This window comes from Anomaloglossus baeobatrachus, chromosome 1 (genome assembly GCF_048569485.1).
Source record: "Anomaloglossus baeobatrachus isolate aAnoBae1 chromosome 1, aAnoBae1.hap1, whole genome shotgun sequence".
In the NCBI taxonomy this organism is placed as follows: Eukaryota; Metazoa; Chordata; class Amphibia; order Anura; family Aromobatidae; genus Anomaloglossus; species Anomaloglossus baeobatrachus.
In genome coordinates this window covers 890,273,707-890,299,071 of record NC_134353.1, presented here as the reverse complement: position 1 = coordinate 890,299,071, position 25,365 = coordinate 890,273,707, and the positions used below count along the sequence as shown (strand labels likewise).

The 25,365-nt window shown below is 46.7% G+C and overlaps 1 protein-coding gene across 1 annotated transcript in view; it reads right to left on the bottom strand.

The window, feature by feature from the left end:
- Positions 1 to 25,365, bottom strand: part of EMB (embigin) — a 93,377-nt gene that overhangs the window by 13,373 nt on the left and 54,639 nt on the right. Inside the window, 2 exon segments of the mRNA XM_075326724.1 lie at positions 14,315 to 14,366; positions 14,686 to 14,719. Coding sequence (XP_075182839.1) covers positions 14,315 to 14,366; positions 14,686 to 14,719 — 86 coding nt within the window.

Below are 25,365 nucleotides of genomic sequence, written 5' to 3'. Positions count from 1 at the left end.
TATCCAATGAGGCAGTGCAGACCTGCAATTTTTGTCTTAGGGTACTTTCACACTTGCGTTGTTTTCCTTCTGTCACAATCCGCCCTTTTGGAAAACAGTGGAATCCGTTAACGGATTCTGCTGTTTCCCATAGACTTGTATGGATGACGGATTGTGCCAAAAGGACCTGCGTTGCTTCCGCTGGCCGACGCTGCGCTGCTTCCGCCCAGCGGGAGGAACGCAGCATGTAATGTTTTTTGAGCAGCGGAATAGTTAGGATTTCACTGCGCATGCTCTCTCTGGCTCCCTGCACCCGTAACTAAGGTAAATATCGGGTATCCAAGCAAAGTGCTTTACCCGATATTTACCCTGGCCACGTGTGCAGGGAGCCCGACACTTCCCCACTCGGCTCCGCCCCCTCCCGCACTCCACTCCGCATGTATATATATATATATATACACACACACATACACGCACACACAATCACCTGTCCTCAGCACCATGGCCCCGTTCGGCTCCACCCACTCTGCACTCCACCCCCCGCACACATTCTCGGCGGCCGAGCGATCAGCTGATCACCCGGCGCTGGGAGTGATCAGTTTACCCCCCCTCCGTGCTGGGAGCGATCAGCTGATCACCCGGCGCTGGGAGCGATCAGCTGATCACCCGGCGACTGGCTGCTGGGAGCGATCAGCTGATCGTTCACAATAGTCTGCCGCCGGTGAAACTGTGTAAAAAAAAAAAGGCTGATTCCGTTGTTTTGTACGATCCGTTGCATCCGTTATGCCACTATATGCAACACATCCGTTGCATCCGTCACACAACACAATGCAACGGATACCGTTCAACGCAAGTGTGAAACTAGCCTTAGGTATATCCATCTTTGTGGTAAATAAGAGATGCCGCGTGTGAACCTAGCCTTAGACATACTGGATTATAAGATACACCCCAATTTAGAAGAGGGAAATAGGAAAAAATAATTTTAATGTTAAAATGAGGGTCCATCTTATAATCCTAATGTTTCTTATATTAGCTCACTGGAGGGAGTGGCGGTGGTGGAGCGGCTCAGGAGTGTCACAGGAGGCAGGGTACGGTAAAGTTCAGTGGATAAAGGGTCGGTGATGCTGTGAGCTCGTAGGAGGGGGTGTCACTGCAGTGGAGCGGCTCAAGAGGGTCAGTGGATGGAGGGTCGGCGATACTGCAGGCTCAGGGGTGTCGTGGCGGTGGACGCCATTGATCTGCCGTCGGACTGTGGGCTCCATTGAACTGCCAACAGTTGACGCAATGGACTTCAAGAAAATGACCGCGGAGGTGGCGTGTTCACAAATTGGCCTTTGCGGACATTTTCTTGAAGCTCATCTCGTCAACTGCAGGTGGTTCAATAGAGCCCACCAACAGATCAATGTCACCCACTGCCGCAACACCCCCGAACCCGCAGCATCGTCGATCCTCCATCCACCGACCCTTCTCCGAGCCCTCCGTATCGCTGACCCTGCCACCTGTGACTGCTCTACTACCACCGCCACCCTGGTAAATCATATCCGGATTATAAGACGCACCCCCATTTTCCCCCCCAGTTTTTTGGGTAAAAAAGTGTCCTATAATCTGTAAAATAGGGAAACAGTTGTGCAGAAAACGACAGCAGGTGCCGTGGACTGATGAGTCAAAACATGAAATATTTGGCTATAACAAAAGGCAGTTTGCTTGTGAAGGGCAGAAGAGCGATAAACAAATGAGTGTCTGCAGTCAAGTGATGATCCGGCCGCACAGAGCCCTCATCTCAGTGCCATTGATTCTGTCTGGGATTACATGAAGAGACATGAGGATTTGAACAAGCCAACATCTACAGCAGTGTTATTAGTTGTCCAAGATTTTTGGAACAATCTCCCTGCAAGTTCCTTCAAAAACTATGTGCAAGTGTAGCAAGAAGAAAGATCCTCCATACTTGTTTTTAATGATAACATCCAATACTAAAATCTAGCCACAATTGTTACAGGTACTCTCATCTCAGCCATTCATGCCTTGGCCATAAGTAACTTAAATTACAAAAAATAGTGAAGCAACCTGTGCTTCACTATTCACTATTCACTTAAATAAGAATTACAGTTATGACTGACAGTGTTGGCACCTCTGAAATTGTTACAGAAAAGTATTTCCCCCATAAAATTATTGAAATTACACGTTTTGTTATACACATGTCTATTTCCTTTGTGTGTATTGGAACAATACAAAAAAACAGAGGGAAAAAAAGGCAAATTGGACATAATTTCACACAAACTCCCAAAAATGGTCCGGAAGAAATTGTTGGCGCCCTGAACTTAACTGCAATCAATCGCTTCCTATAATCACCCACAAGCTTCTTCCACCTCTCACCTGGAATTTTGTACTCTTCTCTTGCAAACTGTTCCAGGTCCCTCATATTTGAAGGATCCTTCTCCCAACAGCAATTTTAAGATCTCTCCACAGGTGTCAATGGGATTGAGATCCGGACTCATTGCTGTCTCTTCAGAACTCTCCAGCACTTTATTTCCATCAATTTCTGGGGGCTTCTTGAAGTATGTTTGGGGTCATTGTCCTGCTGGAAGAAACATGATATAGAACGCAAACCCAGCTTTCTGACACTGGGCTCTACATTGTGATAAAAAATCCTGTGGTAATTTTCAGAGTTAATGATGCCTTGGTCAAGGCACCCAGTACCAGAGGCAGCAAAACAACCCCATAACATCTTTGAGCCTCCACGATATATGACTTTAGGTACTGTGTTCTTTTCTTTGTAGGCCTCATTCCATTTTCAGTAAACAGTAGAATGATGTGCTTTACCAAAAATATCTGTCTTGGTCTCATCTATTCATAAAATTCTTTCCCAGAAGGATTTTGGTTACTCACATACATTTTGGCAAACTGCAGTCTAGCGTTTTTATGTCTCTGTGTCAGTAGTGGGGTCCTCCTGGGTCTCCTGATATAGCGTTTCATTTCATTCAAATGTCGAAATATGGTTCATGCTGGCACTGCTGCACCCTAAGGCTACATGCGCACGCTGCTTTTTTTGCTGCTTTTTTGCTGCTTTTTTGGCTGCAGTTTTGTCAGCAGAACTTTCTGACATCTGACTTCCCAGCAAAGTCTATGAGAAGTCAGATTTGTCATGCGCACACTGCAGTTTATTTGTCAGCGTTTTTTTTGTCAAAAGTTTGTGACAAAAAAAATGCACCATGTTCATTCTTTCCTGCGTTTTTGTCAACATTTGTCACCCATTGAAATCAATGAGGGCATCAAAAACGCAGGAAAAAATGCATGTTATCAAAAGTGGTGCATTTTACCTGCCTTTTACCTGCGTTTTTGCTAGCAAAAACGCAGGTGATTTGTCAGGAAGTGAGGTCAAGCAAGTGGTCCCGTCCCGTCCCATCCTCCATGTGTTCCCCGAAGTACCGCTGTCCCCAGGGGAGATGATGTGGAGGACGGGACTATCAGCAGCGGCAGCGAGAGGGGGATGGACATTGGCAGCTGAAAACATTGATTTTTATCTCTCTCTGCTGCCGCCGCTGATAGTCCCGTTCTCCACGTGTTCCCCGAAGTACCACTGTCCCTAGCGTGCACGCACAGGGGAGATGATGTGGAGGACGGGACTATCAGCAGCGGTGGCAGCGAGAGGGAAAAATCAATGTTTTCAGCTGCCAACGTCCATCCCCCTCTCGCTGCCGCCGCCGCTGATAGTCCCGTCCTCCACGTGTTCCCCGACGTACCGCTGTCCCCAGCGTGCACTCACAGGGGAGATGATGGACCCCTCTCACTGCCACCGCCGCCGCCGCTGAAAGTCCCGGGCTCCACGCTCCTGCCGGCTCCACGCTGTAGCGCGATCAGCTGAGCTGTCACTGAGGTTACTCGCGGCCACCGCTGGATTCAGCGGTGGCCGCGGGTAACCTCGGTGACAGCTCAGCTGATCGCGCGGCTGTCTCCATTAGCTGCATGGAGGTGACCGGAGCGGCGGTGTCTGCTGCTTCTCCGGTCACCTCCATGCAGCAGCGCTGGACGCGACGCTGGAGCATGCTGGAGTACGCCGGACATGGAGGGTTTGTCGGGGTTAATAAATTGGTAATGAGGGAATGTGTTTGTGTTTTTTATTTCTAATAAATGATTTTCTGTGTGTTTATTTACTGTAATTTACAGATTAATCATGGAGGGTGTCTCATAGACGCCTGACATGATTAATCTAGGACTTATTGGCAGCTATGGGCTGCCAATAACTCCTTATTACCCCGATTTGCCAACGCACCAGGGCAAATCGGGAAGAGCCGGGTACAGTCCCAGAACAGCCGCATCTAATGGATGCGGCCATTCTGGGCGGCTGCTGACTGATATTGTTAGGCTGGGGGGCTCCCCATAACGTGGAGCTCCCCATCCTAAGAATACCAGCCTTCAGCCGTATGGCTTTATCTGGCTGGCATTAAAATTGGGGGGGACCGCACGCCAGTTTTTTTTAATTATTTATTTATTTCTAATTTTTTTTTTTTCAATTCAACAAGCTTTATGGGCTTGTTTGAACTGAAAAATACATGAAACAATTGTTGACAAAACTGCAGCCAAAAACGCACCAAAAAAGCAGCAAAAAAGCACCTACATTTCTTGTGACATTTCCAGGCTCTCTCTGACAAGGTGCAGTTTTGGCTGCAGTTTTGGCTGCAGTTTTGGCTGCATTTTGTGAACACGAAAAAGAAGCAGCGTGCGCATGTAGCCTTAGCCTGCAGGATTGCTTGAATTTCTTTGGAACTTGATTGGCACTGCTTATCCACCCTCTGGGCTATCTTGTGTTGCAACCTGTCATCAATTTTTCTCTGCTGTCCATGTCCAAAGGAAAATTAGCCACAGTGCCATGGATTGTACACATCTTAATTAAATTGTGCATCTTGGACAAAAGAAAATCAAAATCTTTGGAGATGGACTTATAACCTTCAGATTGTTGATATTTTTCAACAATTTTGGTTCTCAACTCCACAGACAGTTCTTTCTCTTCTTTCTGTTCTCCATCTGTGGCACACATTTAACACAAAATGCAAGGATTGAGTCAACTTCTCCCCTTTTTATCTGATTTCAGGTGTGATTTTCATATTGCCTACATCCAGGGCCGGGATTCAAATTTTCACCAACAGGTTTTCTGTTTGTGTTAATAACCCATGCCAATTTAAAGCCACACTCATTTTATTAACCACACCCATTTTTACGCAGTTTCAACAAACAAGTAATGGCAGCTAAAAGTACAAGCACTTTACCCTTCTTACGCTACATTGACCTTAATTTATAGTCCCATTGACTTCTATCAGGTCCACATTGTTCCAGTCACTGCCAGTCATTTCTTAGTATGGTGAATAGTTTTAAAGGGTTTTCTAAAAAATTTTAAAATTAGTACTAAAGGAACTTTGTTCAAATTGGAAAGGGTGACCACTTTCTGCCACCTTATTGTCTGTTGCACCTAATGTCTAGCCTCAGCAAAACAGGACCACATATTACCACCGCATATTGACCGAATAATACCACATACAATGGAGAAATAGCGCAATTCTATGAGAAGACCACATATTACAAACAAATAGTGACTGAATAGTACCATATACAAGGAGAAATACCGCTGCACCATGATCAGACCACATAATACCACCACATAGTGACTGAGGAATACAATACTGACCATTAATAAAAACCATAATACTAATAACACTAAAATAATTCATCTTTGCTTTTCCTCTTCATCTGGTGCAGACCACTATCACTTCTTTCTGCCGGGACTCAACTCTGCAAGAAATACCACACAGTCATCTATAACAGATCACTTCTAAAACACATTCACACTTTTTGCCCGACTTCTACACTGCGTCAGATGAAGAAAAAAAAAGAGACTGAGAGTTGCCCTGCACAAAAACAAGATCTCCCTGTTTGTTCCCCTCCATGGAAAACAATATCCTCAAAAGTAAAATACATTACAGCAGTAGTTATGTCCCGTAATTGGCCTCTACAATAATTGTCCTCCACTTTTCACCATAAAACAATAATGTATGTTTTACATTTTAGCCCCCATTTATTAGTAATTATGTCACCCATCCTGGGCCCCTTCCTGTAATAATATCCCCTATCCTGAGACCCATCCTGTTATGTTCCTCATCCTGACCGCTTTATGTAATAATGTACATAAATGTACATAATAAGGGTCTTCATATCTCCCTCATTCTGGTCCCCATATGTCATCCATCCTGTTCCCCAAATTATCCCCCATCCTGGTCCCAATATAATCCCTCATCCTGGTCCCCATATAATCCTCCCTCTTGGTCCTCATATGTCATCCATCCTGGTCCCCATATGATCCTTCGTCCTGGTCCCCATATAATAGCTCATCCTGGTATTCATATAATCCCCCATCTTTGCTCCTGGTCCCCATATAATCCCCCATCCTGGTTTTCATATATTCCTCTATCCTGGTCCCCATATAATCCCACATCTTGATCTCCATATGTCATCCATCTTGGTCCCCATATGTCATCCATCTTGGTCCCCATATAATCCCCCATCTTGGTCTCCATATCATTTTCCGTCCTGGTCCGCATATAATCCCCCATCCTGGTATTCATATAATCCCCCATCTTGGTCCCCATATATTCCCCCATCCTGGTCCCCATATAATTCCCCATCCTGATATTTAGATAATCCCCCATCTTGGTTCCCATGTGTCATCCCCCAGATGAAAGAAATTCTAAAATAAAATAAAAGAACATTTTTCTTACCTGCCAACGGTCCAGTAGTGTCCTTGCTTGATTGGTGGCGCAGACTAGCTGGTACAAGACAGTGACCTCATATGCGCACTGACATCAGATGTTGACATCTGATAAGCCGGCAGCTGACTCCGACATTGTGTGCGCTGACTTCAGCTGGCTTCTGATAGGATTTGCTACACTGTGATATAGTTCAACTGAATGTGCATCCGAGGATACACATTCAGTTGATACCAATCGGGCAACAGAAAAAAGTTGGGGGTGCTGCTTCTTGCCGGTTTGAAGAGCCAGCTTCACTTCTTTACAAGCGGTTCCCCCAAACTGGAGAGAACCGGATGAATCCCATGCCCACCCATACCTATTACTATAGGTGGGTTTGAACAAGCATCACATGCTTGAAACAAAGTTATTTACCCACAATTTTGGAAAGGTGCCAACATTTTTTTCTGACCTATTTTGAGTTTTGAGTGAATTTATGTGCGATTTGCTTTCTTTTTCTCTTTTCTTTTTTCTTTACATTATTCCAATACACACAAAAGAAATAAATGTGTACAACAATTACAATAACTTTCTGGGAGTAATACAGTGGAACCTCGCTTAACGAGTAACCCACTTAACGAGAATTTTGCTTAACAAGCAAAGCTTTCTGAATATTTGTAACTCGGTTTACGAGAAACCACACACACTTCCGGTTCCGTACATCCACCGCGCTCTGACCCACTCTTGCAGTCTGCACAAACACACACAAGCACACACAAACACACACAAACAAAAACGCACGCACCACACACATACAGTATTATGCTCACCTTACCTTCCGTTCCATCGCCGGCCTCATGGTTCTTGTAGTCCACCGGTACATTGCGACGAGGAAGGAATCCTCAAGGCGAACTACAAGACCCAGGAGGCCGGCGATGGAACGGAAGGTAAGGTGAGCATATGTGTACCTTCCGTTCCATTGGCCGACCTCCTAGGTCCTGTAGTTCGCTGCTCTAGGATGTGTATCGGCAAGCATGGCGACGAGGCAGGAACTTCGGCTGTCAGACACTACTCAAATCAGAGTGAAAAGGGGGTTAATGCCGCGCATCAGCCAAAATGAAGATGTAGCATGTTGATGTTATAAACGTATTCTTTTATTCCATCGGTCTACGCGTTTCAAGGATATACCTCTTCTTCAGGACCAGTGCATCAACATAGTATCATACTATGTTGATGCACTGGTCCTGAAGAATAGGTATATCCTTGAAACGCGTAGACCGATGGAATAAAAGAATACGTTTATAACATCAACGTGCTACATCTTCATTTTGGCTGATGCGCGGCATTAACCCCCTTTTCACTCTGATTTGTATGCACATCCACGTAGGGCTGCAGCAGACGCCATCATCCTATGCTCTATCAGTGGTTGTGACTATCACAACCATTTCAGGTGAGTGTATTTTTCCTGATCTACCTCACTGATCTGTTGGTATTACACTATCAGCGCTCCTTATTTTTCAGCTTAGACACTACTCAAAGGCAGCGCGCTGGCCAATCAGAGGCAAGCGGTTCCTGCCTTTGACGTCAGCGCTCTGGGAGCGGAAGTTCCTCCCTCGTCGTGATTGTTACCAGATACACAGCCCGTACTAGCGAACAACAAGTCCCAGGAGACCGGCGATGGAACAGAAGGTAAGGTGAGCATAATATGTGTGTGTGTGTGTGTTTGGAATGACACAATAGTGGACCAGGATGGGACATTTAACAAGTTGTGGAACAAATTGTCTGCATTGCAATGATTTCCTATGGGAAATCTTGCTTTGCCTAACGAGTAACTTGGTTAACAAGCACACTCCCAGAACGGATTGTTCTCGTTAACCAAGGTTCCACTGTACTTCATTTTCTGGAACAATTTCAATGCTTTCAGCCATGACTCTACAAAAAAAACTGCAGCGAACTCATCTTAGCTTTTTTTGGTCAACCTCTGACTTATATGGCATAATGGCTGAGATAAGATCTTATCTTATCTTGATTTAAACACATTTCTACCAATTCCTGCTATCACCTTTGCAAACGAATAGGATAATGTAAAGTAAAATAATATATACGTCTCAAAACTTTGGCTACTTTTCTAGTATTGATGTATAAATGTATAAGCAAATTTCAAAATTGGATGGGAATAACTTTTAACAGGGATCAGTCAACTGAAGGCTTGACTTGGTTGTACTATATTAGACCTGCATGGTTTGTTGTTATAGTATTATATGTGAGACTGTGACCGGGGTTATCTATGACGGCCGGTATGTCTCGCCCCGGTTGTGCTCACTCCATGATAGAAAGTAAATCCACTCTAGGGTTAATCCTGTTTCCCTACAGGCTGAAGGAAGGGTTAAATGGAAACAGGAACGAGGGCAGGTGTGCCGGGTGTGAGGGAGTGAACACAACTCCCTGAGTTCTCTGCTGGAGAGGCACATGTATATATTGTTGTGGACTTTTTTTTGTTTGGACATTAAAACCGTGTGCTGTGAACCTTAATGCCTGGATCCCGTGTCTTCTGCAGCGCAGCCGACCGTGCTACCTCACATATGGTGGAGAATCGGCGGGCATGACAGCCGGTGAGGTGTAGCATCATCCCTGGTGACCCAGCAGCACATGTCCTGGATCCGAGCGGCTATACTACAGCCCAAACCCGGTGACGCCATGGAGGACATACTAAGGCAGCAGCAACAGACTAATGCACAGCTACAAGAGGCTAATGCACAGCAGCAACAGACCAATGCACACCTGCTCCGGGCGTTGGAACGTCAGCAGCAATCCTTGCAAGCGCAGGAAAAAAGGCACCAAGAACAGATGGTTCTCCTGGCCAAGTCGATCCGTGCCGGACCGGCAGCAACAACCCCGGGACCGGGTGATGACGGCAGCGTCCGGAAAGCGGTGAGACAAGCGTTGCAAAAGATGACCCCGGGGGATGATGTGGAAGCGTTCCTGGCGGTGTTTGAGCGGGTGGCCGAGCGGGAAAAGCTGCCGACCCCCCAGTGGGCTGAGGTATTGTCGCCCTATCTGACGGGGGAACCCCAAAAAGCGTACCTGGACCTCTGTACCGAGGACGCCATTGACTATGTGACCCTAAAAGCCGAAATACTGGCACGGTTGGGGGTGAATACCTATGTACGGGCTCAGCGGGTAAATCAGTGGTTCTATGAGGAAGCCAAACCCGTACGCTCCCAGGCCTATGACTTGTTGCATCTTGTAAAAAAATGGTTGCAGCCTGACACTCTGAGCCCGGCGCAGATGGTGGAAAGGGTAGTAGTGGATCGTTTTGTGCGCACTTTACCCGTCACCGTTCAACGGTGGGTAGGACAGGGTGACCCGAGTACCCTGGACCAGTTAGTGTCCCTGGTAGAGCGGCATGTGGCTACGCAGGACTTGATACGGGACACTGAGACTTTGCGTACCGCCCGTCGGTCCGGCCCCTCCAAGCCTAGGGCCAAGGACCCACCGCCGACAACGGTGCAGGAGTCCCCTACCGTCCCGCCTGAGGCCACGGCCGCCAATCCTGAGGTCCGGAAGGTTCTGTACCCTAAACGACAACCCGTCAAGGGGGTTTCCGTCCTCATTAGATGGGGTTACCCGACGGGGTTCAATGTATGCTCAGGTGGTGTGTACCGCTGACCTGGTCTCCCCAGAGACGGAGCCCCACTTGTGCCAAATACAGGTGAATGGATGTCCGGTTACAGGATTGTTGGATTCCGGAAGCTTAGTGACCCTTGTGCGATCCACCTTGAGGGCTAAAGTAAAGGCCACAGGACGTACCGTGGGGGTGGTTTGCATACATGGGGACCGCCGAGACTATCCCACGGGGATTGTCACCATCACAGCACCTTGCGGTCAGGTGCAACATGAGGTGGGACTTCTTAACACTCTTCCTTATGACGTGATCCTAGGAAGGGATCTGCCCTATTTTTGGACTTTATGGAAGGGACCCCCTAAGTCTCCTCAGATATTGGTCAGTCCGGGACCTGAGCCCTACAATCCTGAATCCGGGACACCTGCCGTAGGGGTCCCCATGATAGGGACAGAATGTGAACCCAATAGGTCGCCCCTAGAGGTATTGGCAGGAGAGGCTGAGACGGTCGAACCCATCCCGGAGTTGGAGGCGTCCCCGGATACGTTTGGGACTGCCCAACTCCAGGACCCTACATTAATACATGCCCGGAGTCGGGTGACAGTAATTGACGGGGTGGCACAGCTGCCCGGTGCCCAGGTAAGGTACCCCCATTTCGCTCTTAAGCAGGATTTACTCTACCGGGTAGATGAAATACGGGGCGTGGGGGTAGAGCAGTTGGTGGTGCCCCAGCCGCATCGTCGGCGGGTCCTCGACTTGGCTCATAAACACCTGATGAGTGGCCACCTAGGGGTCAAGAAAACGCAGGAGCGAATATTGCAAAGGTTCTATTGGCCCGGAGTCTTTGGGGAGGTAAAACGGTTCTGCGAAACCTGCCCGGAGTGTCAGCTTACCGCACCCCTGACCCATTTTCGCAGTCCGTTGGTACCGTTACCCATTATAGAAGTCCCTTTTGAACGGATAGGGATGGATCTGGTGGGGCCCCTCGTAAAGTCCGCTCGAGGGCACCAACACATCCTAGTGATCGTTGACTATGCCACCCGGTATCCCGAGGCGATACCTCTCAGACATACTGCAGCAAAGCTTATAGCTCGGGAGTTGTTTGCTGTGTTCTGCCGGGTGGGGTTGCCCAAGGAGATCCTTACGGATCAGGGGACCCCATTCATGTCTAAAGTGACCAAAGAGCTATGCCGGCTACTCCAGATCAAGCAGTTGCGTACGTCTGTGTATCATCCTCAAACGGACGGTTTAGTCGAGCGTTTCAATAAAACCCTGAAAACCATGCTAAAAAGGGTGATTTCAAAAGACGGGAAAGACTGGGATATGATGCTTCCCTATTTGATGTTTGCCATCCGTGAGGTGCCACAGGCATCCACGGGGTTTTCGCCTTTTGAGTTGTTATACGGGCGACATCCCCGGGGATTGTTGGACCTGGCAAAGGAAACATGGGAGCAAGAGCCCACCCCCCATAAAAGTGTGATTGAACACATTTTGGGTATGCAGAACCGCATAAGCGCGGTCATGCCAATTGTGAAGGAGCATTTACAGGAGGCTCAGGCCGCGCAAAGCGGCCGCTACAATAGACAAGCCACCGTGCGGACCTTTAAACCCGGGGATCGGGTGTTGGTATTAATCCCCACGGCGGAGAGTAAATTCCTGGCTCAGTGGCAAGGCCCCTACGAGATAAAGGAAAGAGTCGGGGTGGTTAACTATAAAGTATTGCAGCCCGGTAGGCGGAAACCTGAACAAATATACCATGTCAACCTATTAAAACCCTGGCAGGAACGGGAAAGCCTGATGGCTGTTTTTTCCCCATCTCCCTCCTCTTCGGGTCGTTCACCTCCGGCTCCAGCGACCTCCGGAGAGGACGAACCGGAAGTAAGGATTGGAGAAGCCCTCACCAAGACTCAGAGGCGAGAGGCCAGACGGTTGGTTCAGCAGAACCCCGATGTCTTCTCCGAGCTGCCCGGTAGGACCAGTCTGATACGACATGATATTGTCACCGAGCCCCACCTGAAGGTACGCCTGAAGTCATACTGGGTACCGGAGGCTCGACGACAAGCCATATCGGAGGAAGTAAAGACAATGTTACGCCTGGGGGTCATCGAAAAATCCCGGAGTGAATGGGCTAGTCCGATTGTCCTAATACCAAAACCCGATGGCTCCTTAAGGTTCTGCAATGACTTTAGGAGATTGAACGAAATATCCAAGTTCGATCTCTACCCCATGCCCAGAGTGGATGAGCTGATTGATAGGCTGGGACAGGCGCGGTATTTTACCACGCTCGACCTGACCAAGGGGTACTGGCAGGTGCCACTGACGGAGTCCGCCAAGGAGAAAACCGCTTTTGTTACACCGGAGGGTCTCTTCCACTATGTTGTCTTGCCTTTTGGGTTACATGGCGCACCGGCCACGTTCCAGAGGTTGATGGACTTAGTGCTGGAACCCCACCAGGCGTATGCATCAGCGTACCTTGATGACATCATTATTTACAGCTCCGATTGGCAGACCCACTTGGAACAGGTACAAGCGGTGGTGGACGCGCTTCGAACAGCCGGATTGACAGCCAATCCCAAGAAATGTGCGTTGGGACTCACGGAAGCCCGCTACTTGGGCTACGTGATAGGCCAAGGAGTGATTAAGCCCCAAATTAACAAGGTTGAGGCGATCCAGAAGTGGCCTAGACCCCTGACCACGAAGCAGGTTAGGGCCTTCTGGGTATCGTGGGGTACTACAGGAGGTTTGTAAAGGATTTTGCGGGACTATCAGCCCCCTTGACGGACCTTCTCAAAGGCAAGAAGTCCGTCATGGTGCGCTGGACTCCGCAGGCCGAGGACTCCTTCCGGGCCCTGAAGGGGGTCCTGTGCGGACAGCCCGTTCTTGTACACCCTGATTTCCGGAAGGAGTTCATAGTACAGACTGACGCCTCAGAGGTCGGCCTGGGGGCAGTGCTGTCTCAGGTGGTTCAGGGGGAGGAACACCCCGTCACCTTCTTAAGTAGGAAGCTCACCCCTCCCGAGCGGAATTATAGCGTAGTGGAGAAGGAGTGCCTGGCGATCAAGTGGGCCTTGGAGTCCCTAAGCTATTACCTGCTGGGACGGCAGTTTCGCTTGGTGACGGATCACTCTCCACTGGTCTGGATGAGGTCCGCCAAGGAACGGAATGCCCGGGTTACCCGGTGGTTCCTTTCTCTGCAGAACTTCCGGTTTACGGTTGAACATAGGGCCGGTAGGTTGCAGGGCAACGCCGATGCCTTGTCCCGCGGCCCGTGTTTGATGGCGGGAGTTCAACCCCGCACGCTTGAACTGAGGGGGGGTATGTGAGACTGTGACCGGGGGTTATCTATGACGGCCGGTATGTCTCGCCCCGGTTGTGCTCACTCCATGATAGAAAGTAAATCCACTCTAGGGTTAATCCTGTTTCCCTACAGGCTGAAGGAAGGGTTAAATGGAAACAGGAACGAGGGCAGGTGTGCCGGGTGTGAGGGAGTGAACACAACTCCCTGAGTTCTCTGCTGGAGAGGCACATGTATATATTGTTGTGGACTTTTTTTTTGTTTGGACATTAAAACCGTGTGCTGTGAACCTTAATGCCTGGATCCCGTGTCTTCTGCAGCGCAGCCGACCGTGCTACCTCACATATAGCTATGTAGAATTATGGGTATGTATTTCTCTTATCAAACGTCTGCAAATCACAGATGTAGAACTGATGGTCAGTATTGCTCTCTGTGAGTAATGGGCAAATAGTGACTATTTGTGTTCGGATTATTCGTAACAATACGCAATGTACTATTTCGGTATTCGTCACAAATAATAACGAACCTAATGTAAGTCAATGGGGAACCCAAGTATTTTTCTTGCCATGACGAATACTGGAATAGTACTCGGTATTCGGTAACCATTATCCAAACACAAATATTTACTATTCGCCAATCAGTAGATATTACATATTGCCCCTATATATAGTATCACCGTTATACCTTCCTCTGTCTGGTGGTGCTGGCCTCCGCAATGCTGCTGTCCTCAGATTTTCTGAAGTGTAAAGAAAAGTGACAAAATGGAATAAGTAGAAGTCCAAGTTATAGGCCAGAGTCACACTTGCGAGTGCCTCGCGTGTAACTCGCGCGAGTCTCTCATTGAATCACCTGGCACAGACTCAAATTCTCCTAACAGGAGCGGGTCGGTTGCATGTATTTGTATGCAGCTGAGACACTCCTGTCCAGTGAGTGTGCGGCCTTGATGGGTGATGCAATGAGAGACACACGCGAGTTATACGCAAGACACTTGCAAGTGGGATTCTGGCCATAAAGGAAGAGCGGTGTTTAAGAACATAGTGAAAATGAATTCTTACATCTGAGCCATTTGTTCATAGTCTTTTTTAATGTCTGTAGGGAAAAAAAAAACAAAAAGTGAAAATCAGTGAAACAGATCAATAATTAGGTGAAATAAAATATATACATACATTGACCTGTATACACAGAGCTGCCCGAGAATCATTCCATATAATACTAATATAGTGTGAACATTAAAGGGAACCTGTCAGGTGCAATATTCACCTAGAACCACAAACAGTTCTGGGTGCATATTCCTAATCTCTGTCTAACCGTCCCTGTATACACTAGCATAGATAAAGAGATCTTTAGAAAAAGTATTTCTAAGGATCTTGTATCTTATGTTAATATGCCCACAGGGGCGTGCTAACATGCTATTCAATGCCCAGCGTCATCAGCGGCGACATGCGTACCTGTGTCCAATGGTCTGAATGCCTGGCACTTACGGTCATGCGCAATATGAAGCCGGGTGGACACATCCCGGCTTCACAGAGATCTAGTGCACATGACTGGAAGTTCTGGGACTTATGATCAGCGGACACAGGTACTTGAGTCACCGCTGATGATGCCGCATTGAATAGCATGTTAGCACGCCCCTGTGGGTGAGCTAACATGCTAAGAGGGTGGAATGAGAGCAGGAACTAACACCCTTGCGACTTGTCGTTGGCCTCATTAGCATATGATAAAAGATGTATAGAAATACTTTTTCTAAAGATCTCTTTATCTATGTTAGTGTATACAGGGACCACGGGGGAACACTATTCTCCTTAAGGAGACTTTGCAAGCCAGTCTGGCTGCCAGGTAAGGGGACTTATAGCTGCAATGCCCCTAAAATTCCACGGGGGAACACTATTCTCCTTAAGGAGACTTTGCAAGCCAGTCTGGCTGCCAGGTAAGGGGACTTATAGCTGCAATGCCCCTCTGGGAAATATTCAAATTGTCTCTCCAGTAAAGGAGACAAACTCTAGCACAGCGCCACCTATTGGAAGTAGCGATCCTAAAAGTCACAAGTGGATTTTTGACAATCCTTTGCAATATGACTCAGGATATATAAGCCAGATCAGAATCCCAATTTGCAGACACGGTGTTTCGGGGTGCTTGCCCCTCGTCAGTGCAAAGTATGGGGGTGTCTGATCTGGCTCATGAGAAAGCTATGTGGGGACCACGGGGGAACACTATTCTCCTTAAGGAGACTTTGCAAGCCAGTCTGGCTGCCAGGTAAGGGGACTTATAGCTGCAATGCCCCTAAAATTCCACGGGGGAACACTATTCTCCTTAAGGAGACTTTGCAAGCCAGTCTGGCTGCCAGGTAAGGGGACTTATAGCTGCAATGCCCCTCTGGGAAATATTCAAATTGTCTCTCCAGTAAAGGAGACAAACTCTAGCACAGCGCCACCTATTGGAAGTAGCGATCCTAAAAGTCACAAGTGGATTTTTGACAATCCTTTGCAATATGACTCAGGATATATAAGCCAGATCAGAATCCCAATTTGCAGACACGGTGTTTCGGGGTGCTTGCCCCTCGTCAGTGCAAAGTATGGGGGTGTCTGATCTGGCTCATGAGAAAGCTATGTGGGGACCACGGGGGAACACTATTCTCCTTAAGGAGACTTTGCAAGCCAGTCTGGCTGCCAGGTAAGGGGACTTATAGCTGCAATGCCCCTAAAATTCCACGGGGGAACACTATTCTCCTTAAGGAGACTTTGCAAGCCAGTCTGGCTGCCAGGTAAGGGGACTTATAGCTGCAATGCCCCTCTGGGAAATATTCAAATTGTCTCTCCAGTAAAGGAGACAAACTCTAGCACAGCGCCACCTATTGGAAGTAGCGATCCTAAAAGTCACAAGTGGATTTTTGACAATCCTTTGCAATATGACTCAGGATATATAAGCCAGATCAGAATCCCAATTTGCAGACACGGTGTTTCGGGGTGCTTGCCCCTCGTCAGTGCAAAGTATGGGGGTGTCTGATCTGGCTCATGAGAAAGCTATGTGGGGACCACGGGGGAACACTATTCTCCTTAAGGAGACTTTGCAAGCCAGTCTGGCTGCCAGGTAAGGGGACTTATAGCTGCAATGCCCCTAAAATTCCACGGGGGAACACTATTCTCCTTAAGGAGACTTTGCAAGCCAGTCTGGCTGCCAGGTAAGGGGACTTATAGCTGCAATGCCCCTCTGGGAAATATTCAAATTGTCTCTCCAGTAAAGGAGACAAACTCTAGCACAGCGCCACCTATTGGAAGTAGCGATCCTAAAAGTCACAAGTGGATTTTTGACAATCCTTTGCAATATGACTCAGGATATATAAGCCAGATCAGAATCCCAATTTGCAGACACGGTGTTTCGGGGTGCTTGCCCCTCGTCAGTGCAAAGTATGGGGGTGTCTGATCTGGCTCATGAGAAAGCTATGTGGGGACCACGGGGGAACACTATTCTCCTTAAGGAGACTTTGCAAGCCAGTCTGGCTGCCAGGTAAGGGGACTTATAGCTGCAATGCCCCTAAAATTCCACGGGGGAACACTATTCTCCTTAAGGAGACTTTGCAAGCCAGTCTGGCTGCCAGGTAAGGGGACTTATAGCTGCAATGCCCCTCTGGGAAATATTCAAATTGTCTCTCCAGTAAAGGAGACAAACTCTAGCACAGCGCCACCTATTGGAAGTAGCGATCCTAAAAGTCACAAGTGGATTTTTGACAATCCTTTGCAATATGACTCAGGATATATAAGCCAGATCAGAATCCCAATTTGCAGACACGGTGTTTCGGGGTGCTTGCCCCTCGTCAGTGCAAAGTATGGGGGTGTCTGATCTGGCTCATGAGAAAGCTATGTGGGGACCACGGGGGAACACTATTCTCCTTAAGGAGACTTTGCAAGCCAGTCTGGCTGCCAGGTAAGGGGACTTATAGCTGCAATGCCCCTAAAATTCCACGGGGGAACACTATTCTCCTTAAGGAGACTTTGCAAGCCAGTCTGGCTGCCAGGTAAGGGGACTTATAGCTGCAATGCCCCTCTGGGAAATATTCAAATTGTCTCTCCAGTAAAGGAGACAAACTCTAGCACAGCGCCACCTATTGGAAGTAGCGATCCTAAAAGTCACAAGTGGATTTTTGACAATCCTTTGCAATATGACTCAGGATATATAAGCCAGATCAGAATCCCAATTTGCAGACACGGTGTTTCGGGGTGCTTGCCCCTCGTCAGTGCAAAGTATGGGGGTGTCTGATCTGGCTCATGAGAAAGCTATGTGGGGACCACGGGGGAACACTATTCTCCTTAAGGAGACTTTGCAAGCCAGTCTGGCTGCCAGGTAAGGGGACTTATAGCTGCAATGCCCCTAAAATTCCACGGGGGAACACTATTCTCCTTAAGGAGACTTTGCAAGCCAGTCTGGCTGCCAGGTAAGGGGACTTATAGCTGCAATGCCCCTCTGGGAAATATTCAAATTGTCTCTCCAGTAAAGGAGACAAACTCTAGCACAGCGCCACCTATTGGAAGTAGCGATCCTAAAAGTCACAAGTGGATTTTTGACAATCCTTTGCAATATGACTCAGGATATATAAGCCAGATCAGAATCCCAATTTGCAGACACGGTGTTTCGGGGTGCTTGCCCCTCGTCAGTGCAAAGTATGGGGGTGTCTGATCTGGCTCATGAGAAAGCTATGTGGGGACCACGGGGGAACACTATTCTCCTTAAGGAGACTTTGCAAGCCAGTCTGGCTGCCAGGTAAGGGGACTTATAGCTGCAATGCCCCTAAAATTCCACGGGGGAACACTATTCTCCTTAAGGAGACTTTGCAAGCCAGTCTGGCTGCCAGGTAAGGGGACTTATAGCTGCAATGCCCCTCTGGGAAATATTCAAATTGTCTCTCCAGTAAAGGAGACAAACTCTAGCACAGCGCCACCTATTGGAAGTAGCGATCCTAAAAGTCACAAGTGGATTTTTGACAATCCTTTGCAATATGACTCAGGATATATAAGCCAGATCAGAATCCCAATTTGCAGACACGGTGTTTCGGGGTGCTTGCCCCTCGTCAGTGCAAAGTATGGGGGTGTCTGATCTGGCTCATGAGAAAGCTATGTGGGGACCACGGGGGAACACTATTCTCCTTAAGGAGACTTTGCAAGCCAGTCTGGCTGCCAGGTAAGGGGACTTATAGCTGCAATGCCCCTAAAATTCCACGGGGGAACACTATTCTCCTTAAGGAGACTTTGCAAGCCAGTCTGGCTGCCAGGTAAGGGGACTTATAGCTGCAATGCCCCTCTGGGAAATATTCAAATTGTCTCTCCAGTAAAGGAGACAAACTCTAGCACAGCGCCACCTATTGGAAGTAGCGATCCTAAAAGTCACAAGTGGATTTTTGACAATCCTTTGCAATATGACTCAGGATATATAAGCCAGATCAGAATCCCAATTTGCAGACACGGTGTTTCGGGGTGCTTGCCCCTCGTCAGTGCAAAGTATGGGGGTGTCTGATCTGGCTCATGAGAAAGCTATGTGGGGACCACGGGGGAACACTATTCTCCTTAAGGAGACTTTGCAAGCCAGTCTGGCTGCCAGGTAAGGGGACTTATAGCTGCAATGCCCCTAAAATTCCACGGGGGAACACTATTCTCCTTAAGGAGACTTTGCAAGCCAGTCTGGCTGCCAGGTAAGGGGACTTATAGCTGCAATGCCCCTCTGGGAAATATTCAAATTGTCTCTCCAGTAAAGGAGACAAACTCTAGCACAGCGCCACCTATTGGAAGTAGCGATCCTAAAAGTCACAAGTGGATTTTTGACAATCCTTTGCAATATGACTCAGGATATATAAGCCAGATCAGAATCCCAATTTGCAGACACGGTGTTTCGGGGTGCTTGCCCCTCGTCAGTGCAAAGTATGGGGGTGTCTGATCTGGCTCATGAGAAAGCTATGTGGGGACCACGGGGGAACACTATTCTCCTTAAGGAGACTTTGCAAGCCAGTCTGGCTGCCAGGTAAGGGGACTTATAGCTGCAATGCCCCTAAAATTCCACGGGGGAACACTATTCTCCTTAAGGAGACTTTGCAAGCCAGTCTGGCTGCCAGGTAAGGGGACTTATAGCTGCAATGCCCCTCTGGGAAATATTCAAATTGTCTCTCCAGTAAAGGAGACAAACTCTAGCACAGCGCCACCTATTGGAAGTAGCGATCCTAAAAGTCACAAGTGGATTTTTGACAATCCTTTGCAATATGACTCAGGATATATAAGCCAGATCAGAATCCCAATTTGCAGACACGGTGTTTCGGGGTGCTTGCCCCTCGTCAGTGCAAAGTATGGGGGTGTCTGATCTGGCTCATGAGAAAGCTATGTGGGGACCACGGGGGAACACTATTCTCCTTAAGGAGACTTTGCAAGCCAGTCTGGCTGCCAGGTAAGGGGACTTATAGCTGCAATGCCCCTAAAATTCCACGGGGGAACACTATTCTCCTTAAGGAGACTTTGCAAGCCAGTCTGGCTGCCAGGTAAGGGGACTTATAGCTGCAATGCCCCTCTGGGAAATATTCAAATTGTCTCTCCAGTAAAGGAGACAAACTCTAGCACAGCGCCACCTATTGGAAGTAGCGATCCTAAAAGTCACAAGTGGATTTTTGACAATCCTTTGCAATATGACTCAGGATATATAAGCCAGATCAGAATCCCAATTTGCAGACACGGTGTTTCGGGGTGCTTGCCCCTCGTCAGTGCAAAGTATGGGGGTGTCTGATCTGGCTCATGAGAAAGCTATGTGGGGACCACGGGGGAACACTATTCTCCTTAAGGAGACTTTGCAAGCCAGTCTGGCTGCCAGGTAAGGGGACTTATAGCTGCAATGCCCCTAAAATTCCACGGGGGAACACTATTCTCCTTAAGGAGACTTTGCAAGCCAGTCTGGCTGCCAGGTAAGGGGACTTATAGCTGCAATGCCCCTCTGGGAAATATTCAAATTGTCTCTCCAGTAAAGGAGACAAACTCTAGCACAGCGCCACCTATTGGAAGTAGCGATCCTAAAAGTCACAAGTGGATTTTTGACAATCCTTTGCAATATGACTCAGGATATATAAGCCAGATCAGAATCCCAATTTGCAGACACGGTGTTTCGGGGTGCTTGCCCCTCGTCAGTGCAAAGTATGGGGGTGTCTGATCTGGCTCATGAGAAAGCTATGTGGGGACCACGGGGGAACACTATTCTCCTTAAGGAGACTTTGCAAGCCAGTCTGGCTGCCAGGTAAGGTGACTTATAGCTGCAATGCCCCTAAAATTCCACGGGGGAACACTATTCTCCTTAAGGAGACTTTGCAAGCCAGTCTGGCTGCCAGGTAAGGGGACTTATAGCTGCAATGCCCCTCTGGGAAATATTCAAATTGTCTCTCCAGTAAAGGAGACAAACTCTAGCACAGCGCCACCTATTGGAAGTAGCGATCCTAAAAGTCACAAGTGGATTTTTGACAATCCTTTGCAATATGACTCAGGATATATAAGCCAGATCAGAATCCCAATTTCCTGAGTCATATTGCAAAGGATTGTCAAAAATCCACTTGTGACTTTTAGGATCGCTACTTCCAATAGGTGGCGCTGTGCTAGAGTTTGTCTCCTTTACTGGAGAGACAATTTGAATATTTCCCAGAGGGGCATTGCAGCTATAAGTCCCCTTACCTGGCAGCCAGACTGGCTTGCAAAGTCTCCTTAAGGAGAATAGTGTTCCCCCGTGGAATTTTAGGGGCATTGCAGCTATAAGTCCCCTTACCTGGCAGCCAGACTGGCTTGCAAAGTCTCCTTAAGGAGAATAGTGTTCCCCCGTGGTCCCCACATAGCTTTCTCATGAGCCAGATCAGACACCCCCATACTTTGCACTGACGAGGGGCAAGCACCCCGAAACACCGTGTCTGCAAATTGGGATTCTGATCTGGCTTATATATCCTGAGTCATATTGCAAAGGATTGTCAAAAATCCACTTGTGACTTTTAGGATCGCTACTTCCAATAGGTGGCGCTGTGCTAGAGTTTGTCTCCTTTACTGGAGAGACAATTAGTGTATACAGGGACAGTTATGTGGGCTTTACACGAGACGACCGATCGTGCGATGCATCGTCGGGGTCACAGTTTTCGTGACGCACATCCGGCATCGTACACGATGTCGTCTCGTGTGACACCTCCTAGCGACGCAGTATCACTCACAAATCATGAGTCGTGTACTCGTCGCTAGGTTTCATAAAATTGTTTAATTAAAATGGCGCCGGTTGTTCATCGTTTCCGTGGCATCACACGTTGCTCTGTGTGACACCACGGGAACGATGAACACAGCTTACCTGCGTCCCGCGGCACCCGCCGGCTATGTGGAAGGAAGGAGGTGGGTGGGATGTTTATGTCCCGCTCATCTCCGCCCCTCCGCTTGTATTAGCCGTGCTGCCGTGTGACGTCGCTGTGACGCCGAACGTCCCTCCCACTTCATAAAGTGGACGTTCGTTGCCCACAGGGAGGTCGTCCGGAAGTAAGTACATGTGATGGGGGTTAAACGAGTTTGTGCGCCACGGGCAGCGATTTGCCCGTGACGCAAAAACGACGGGGGCGGGTATGATCGCTCGTGCTATCGCATGATAGATCGACTCGTGTAAAGCAGGCTTTAGGCATTGATTAGCAATATAAACCCAGAACTGCTCGTGGTTCTGGGTGCATATTGGACTTGACCGGTTCCCTTTAAAGGGCTGTTATCACTAACAAAGTAAATTTTAATCAATATGTCTTGGAATAATAATAAATTCCACAACGAATTGTTTTGAAACCCTCAAATTAAAATAAAGAACTAAGACTGGTCATTTACAGGTAAAAGAAGTATTTTTAGTTTTAGGTTAAGTTTCCATAATGAGTTTTTGGTGCCTTTTCAAAGCTGCAAATTTTACTTACAGTTCCATCAAAGTGTATGGGATTTCTAGAATTCTCATGCCCATTGTGTTTGCTTTTTTTTTTTTTTATGCAGAATAAACTTACCTGTGGTTCGTGTCTGAAATCCTCAACATAACAAAAATATATCCGGCACACCACAATGTAAGAGAGGAATCTTAGAATTGGTTTGAAAAAAACGTGGATTTATTGTGTATGTACAAGAAAGTCCGTCCAACGTTTCGATCCAAAAAGATCTTTCACAGGGACAATGGGACTAGTGTGAAAAAACAAAAAACATACATAGAATTAAAAACAGAAACAAAATATCATCAGTGGTACACTGTTGTGATTATATAATCAGGTAAATTACAGATATGAAGAAAATGGCAGAGACTGCAGCAACAAGAAAAACAACATGAACATTTAAATCCATAAATTTCATGGGCACCAATTGATGAAACATGTAAATCTCCATTAAGATATAAAATAAATGACAATCTGTTGAGACATGAAAGAGACCGTTAGAGAAGTGACCATACATGATAATAAGACACGTACCCTGAAGTATAAAAGGATTGTCAAATCGTATCAGTACAGGTAATGATGGTCATCAGAGTATATCAGAAGGATGCGTAAGCGGTCTATGAAAAAGGTAAATGAGGAAATGAGGTGATGATTTGAACAAAAAAAGTCTGATTACACAAGTCAAAAAAGGGAAAGGGGACATACCTCAGTAATTCTACTTAGTGATATAGTGCTAGGGGAGTGTCCAACAAGAACGTGTTGTGGTCTTGTGTATGACAGGGAAGAATCCTAAAAGGGATAAATCGGAAAAAAGGGGAGAGGTGAGGGGTAATATTATAGTCCTATGTATAGAAGAGAAAGAAACGAAAGGTCTTTTTTACAAAAGTGCAACAGGACCTGTATGTATCAACCTACCGGACCAACGGAACTAATAAATGTTAGTCACACAATGTCGGATGGGAGAACCGATCATGCCACAGAGGGGTCACATTAATGTAATTCTTTTATATAACGTGATCTGTATAGGTAATAAAATGTACAATGTAAGTAACAAAAGAAAGCGGACAGAGAGGAAAAAAGAAACAGAGGAAATCAAGGTAAGAGGGTGAACATACCGGAGAGGGGTATGTTCACCCTCTTACCTTGATTTCCTCTGTTTCTTTTTTCCTCTCTGTCCGCTTTCTTTTGTTACTTACATTGTACATTTTATTACCTATACAGATCACGTTATATAAAAGAATTACATTAATGTGACCCCTCTGTGGCATGATCGGTTCTCCCATCCGACATTGTGTGACTAACATTTATTAGTTCCGTTGATCCGGTAGGTTGATACATACAGGTCCTGTTGCACTTTTGTAAAAAAGACCTTTCGTTTCTTTCTCTTCTATACATAGGACTATAATATTACCCCTCACCTCTCCCCTTTTTTCCGATTTACCCTTTTTAGGATTCTTCCCTGTCATACACAAGACCACAACACGTTCTTGTTGGACACTCCCCTAGCACTATATCACTAAGTAGAATTACTGAGGTATGTCCCCTTTCCCTTTTTTGACTTGTGTAATCAGACTTTTTTTGTTCAAATCATCACCTCATTTCCTCATTTACCTTTTTCATAGACCGCTTACGCATCCTTCTGATATACTCTGATGACCATCATTACCTGTACTGATACGATTTGACAATCCTTTTATACTTCAGGGTACGTGTCTTATTATCATGTATGGTCACTTCTCTAACGGTCTCTTTCATGTCTCAACAGATTGTCATTTATTTTATATCTTAATGGAGATTTACATGTTTCATCAATTGGTGCCCATGAAATTTATGGATTTAAATGTTCATGTTGTTTTTCTTGTTGCTGCAGTCTCTGCCATTTTCTTCATATCTGTAATTTACCTGATTATATAATCACAACAGTGTACCACTGATGATATTTTGTTTCTGTTTTTAATTCTATGTATGTTTTTTGTTTTTTCACACTAGTCCCATTGTCCCTGTGAAAGATCCTTTTGGATCGAAACGTTGGACGGACTTTCTTGTACATACACAATAAATCCACGTTTTTTTCAAACCAATTCTAAGATTCCTCTCTTACATTGTGGTGTGCCGGATATATTTTTGTTATACTGGACTTATTATTCCAGAGCACCCCCACGTTGAGTGAGCCAAGTCTATCTCTATATTTTTGAAATCCTCAACATGACAATTTCTCTTGTGGGTAAGTTGAGTTTTATGTGCAGATTTTCCCCATAGATTGCATTAGATGCAGAAAATCTGCAGGTAAAAACTTACATGACTGCTTAGTGTGATAGCAGAGTAAAATGCGTAAAATCCGCACATGACTGTATTAATAAAGTTTTTACAAAGCCAAATACTTGGAAGCATAAAAAAGCAGCTTTAGTTAAAAGAAGACATTTCAAAAAGAGAGAAAACTGCAGCATTAAAAATGTGGTAGAGACCATGTCAAAAAATGTACTTAAAAATCTAAACATCTCAAACATCAGAAATTCACCAAATTCTCATTGTGGAAATGTAGTTTAGGTGAAGCGGGTAGCAAAAATAAATGGTATTCACCTGCAGACAAAGAGGTGATCTTCAGGTAACCATGTTTTGAATATTTGCAGGTGTCTAATTAGAAGTGTGGCTGCAGTGAGAAGTTGAAGTTTTATTTTCCCTGCAGCCACTCACTTCCAGTCATCCAGACGGCACCAGGGAGTGTGATCAATGAGTGTGCTGTCATCAAACTCACTGCACCTTCACGCACATACTGCTCAATGTTCTGTGGGTAAATCAG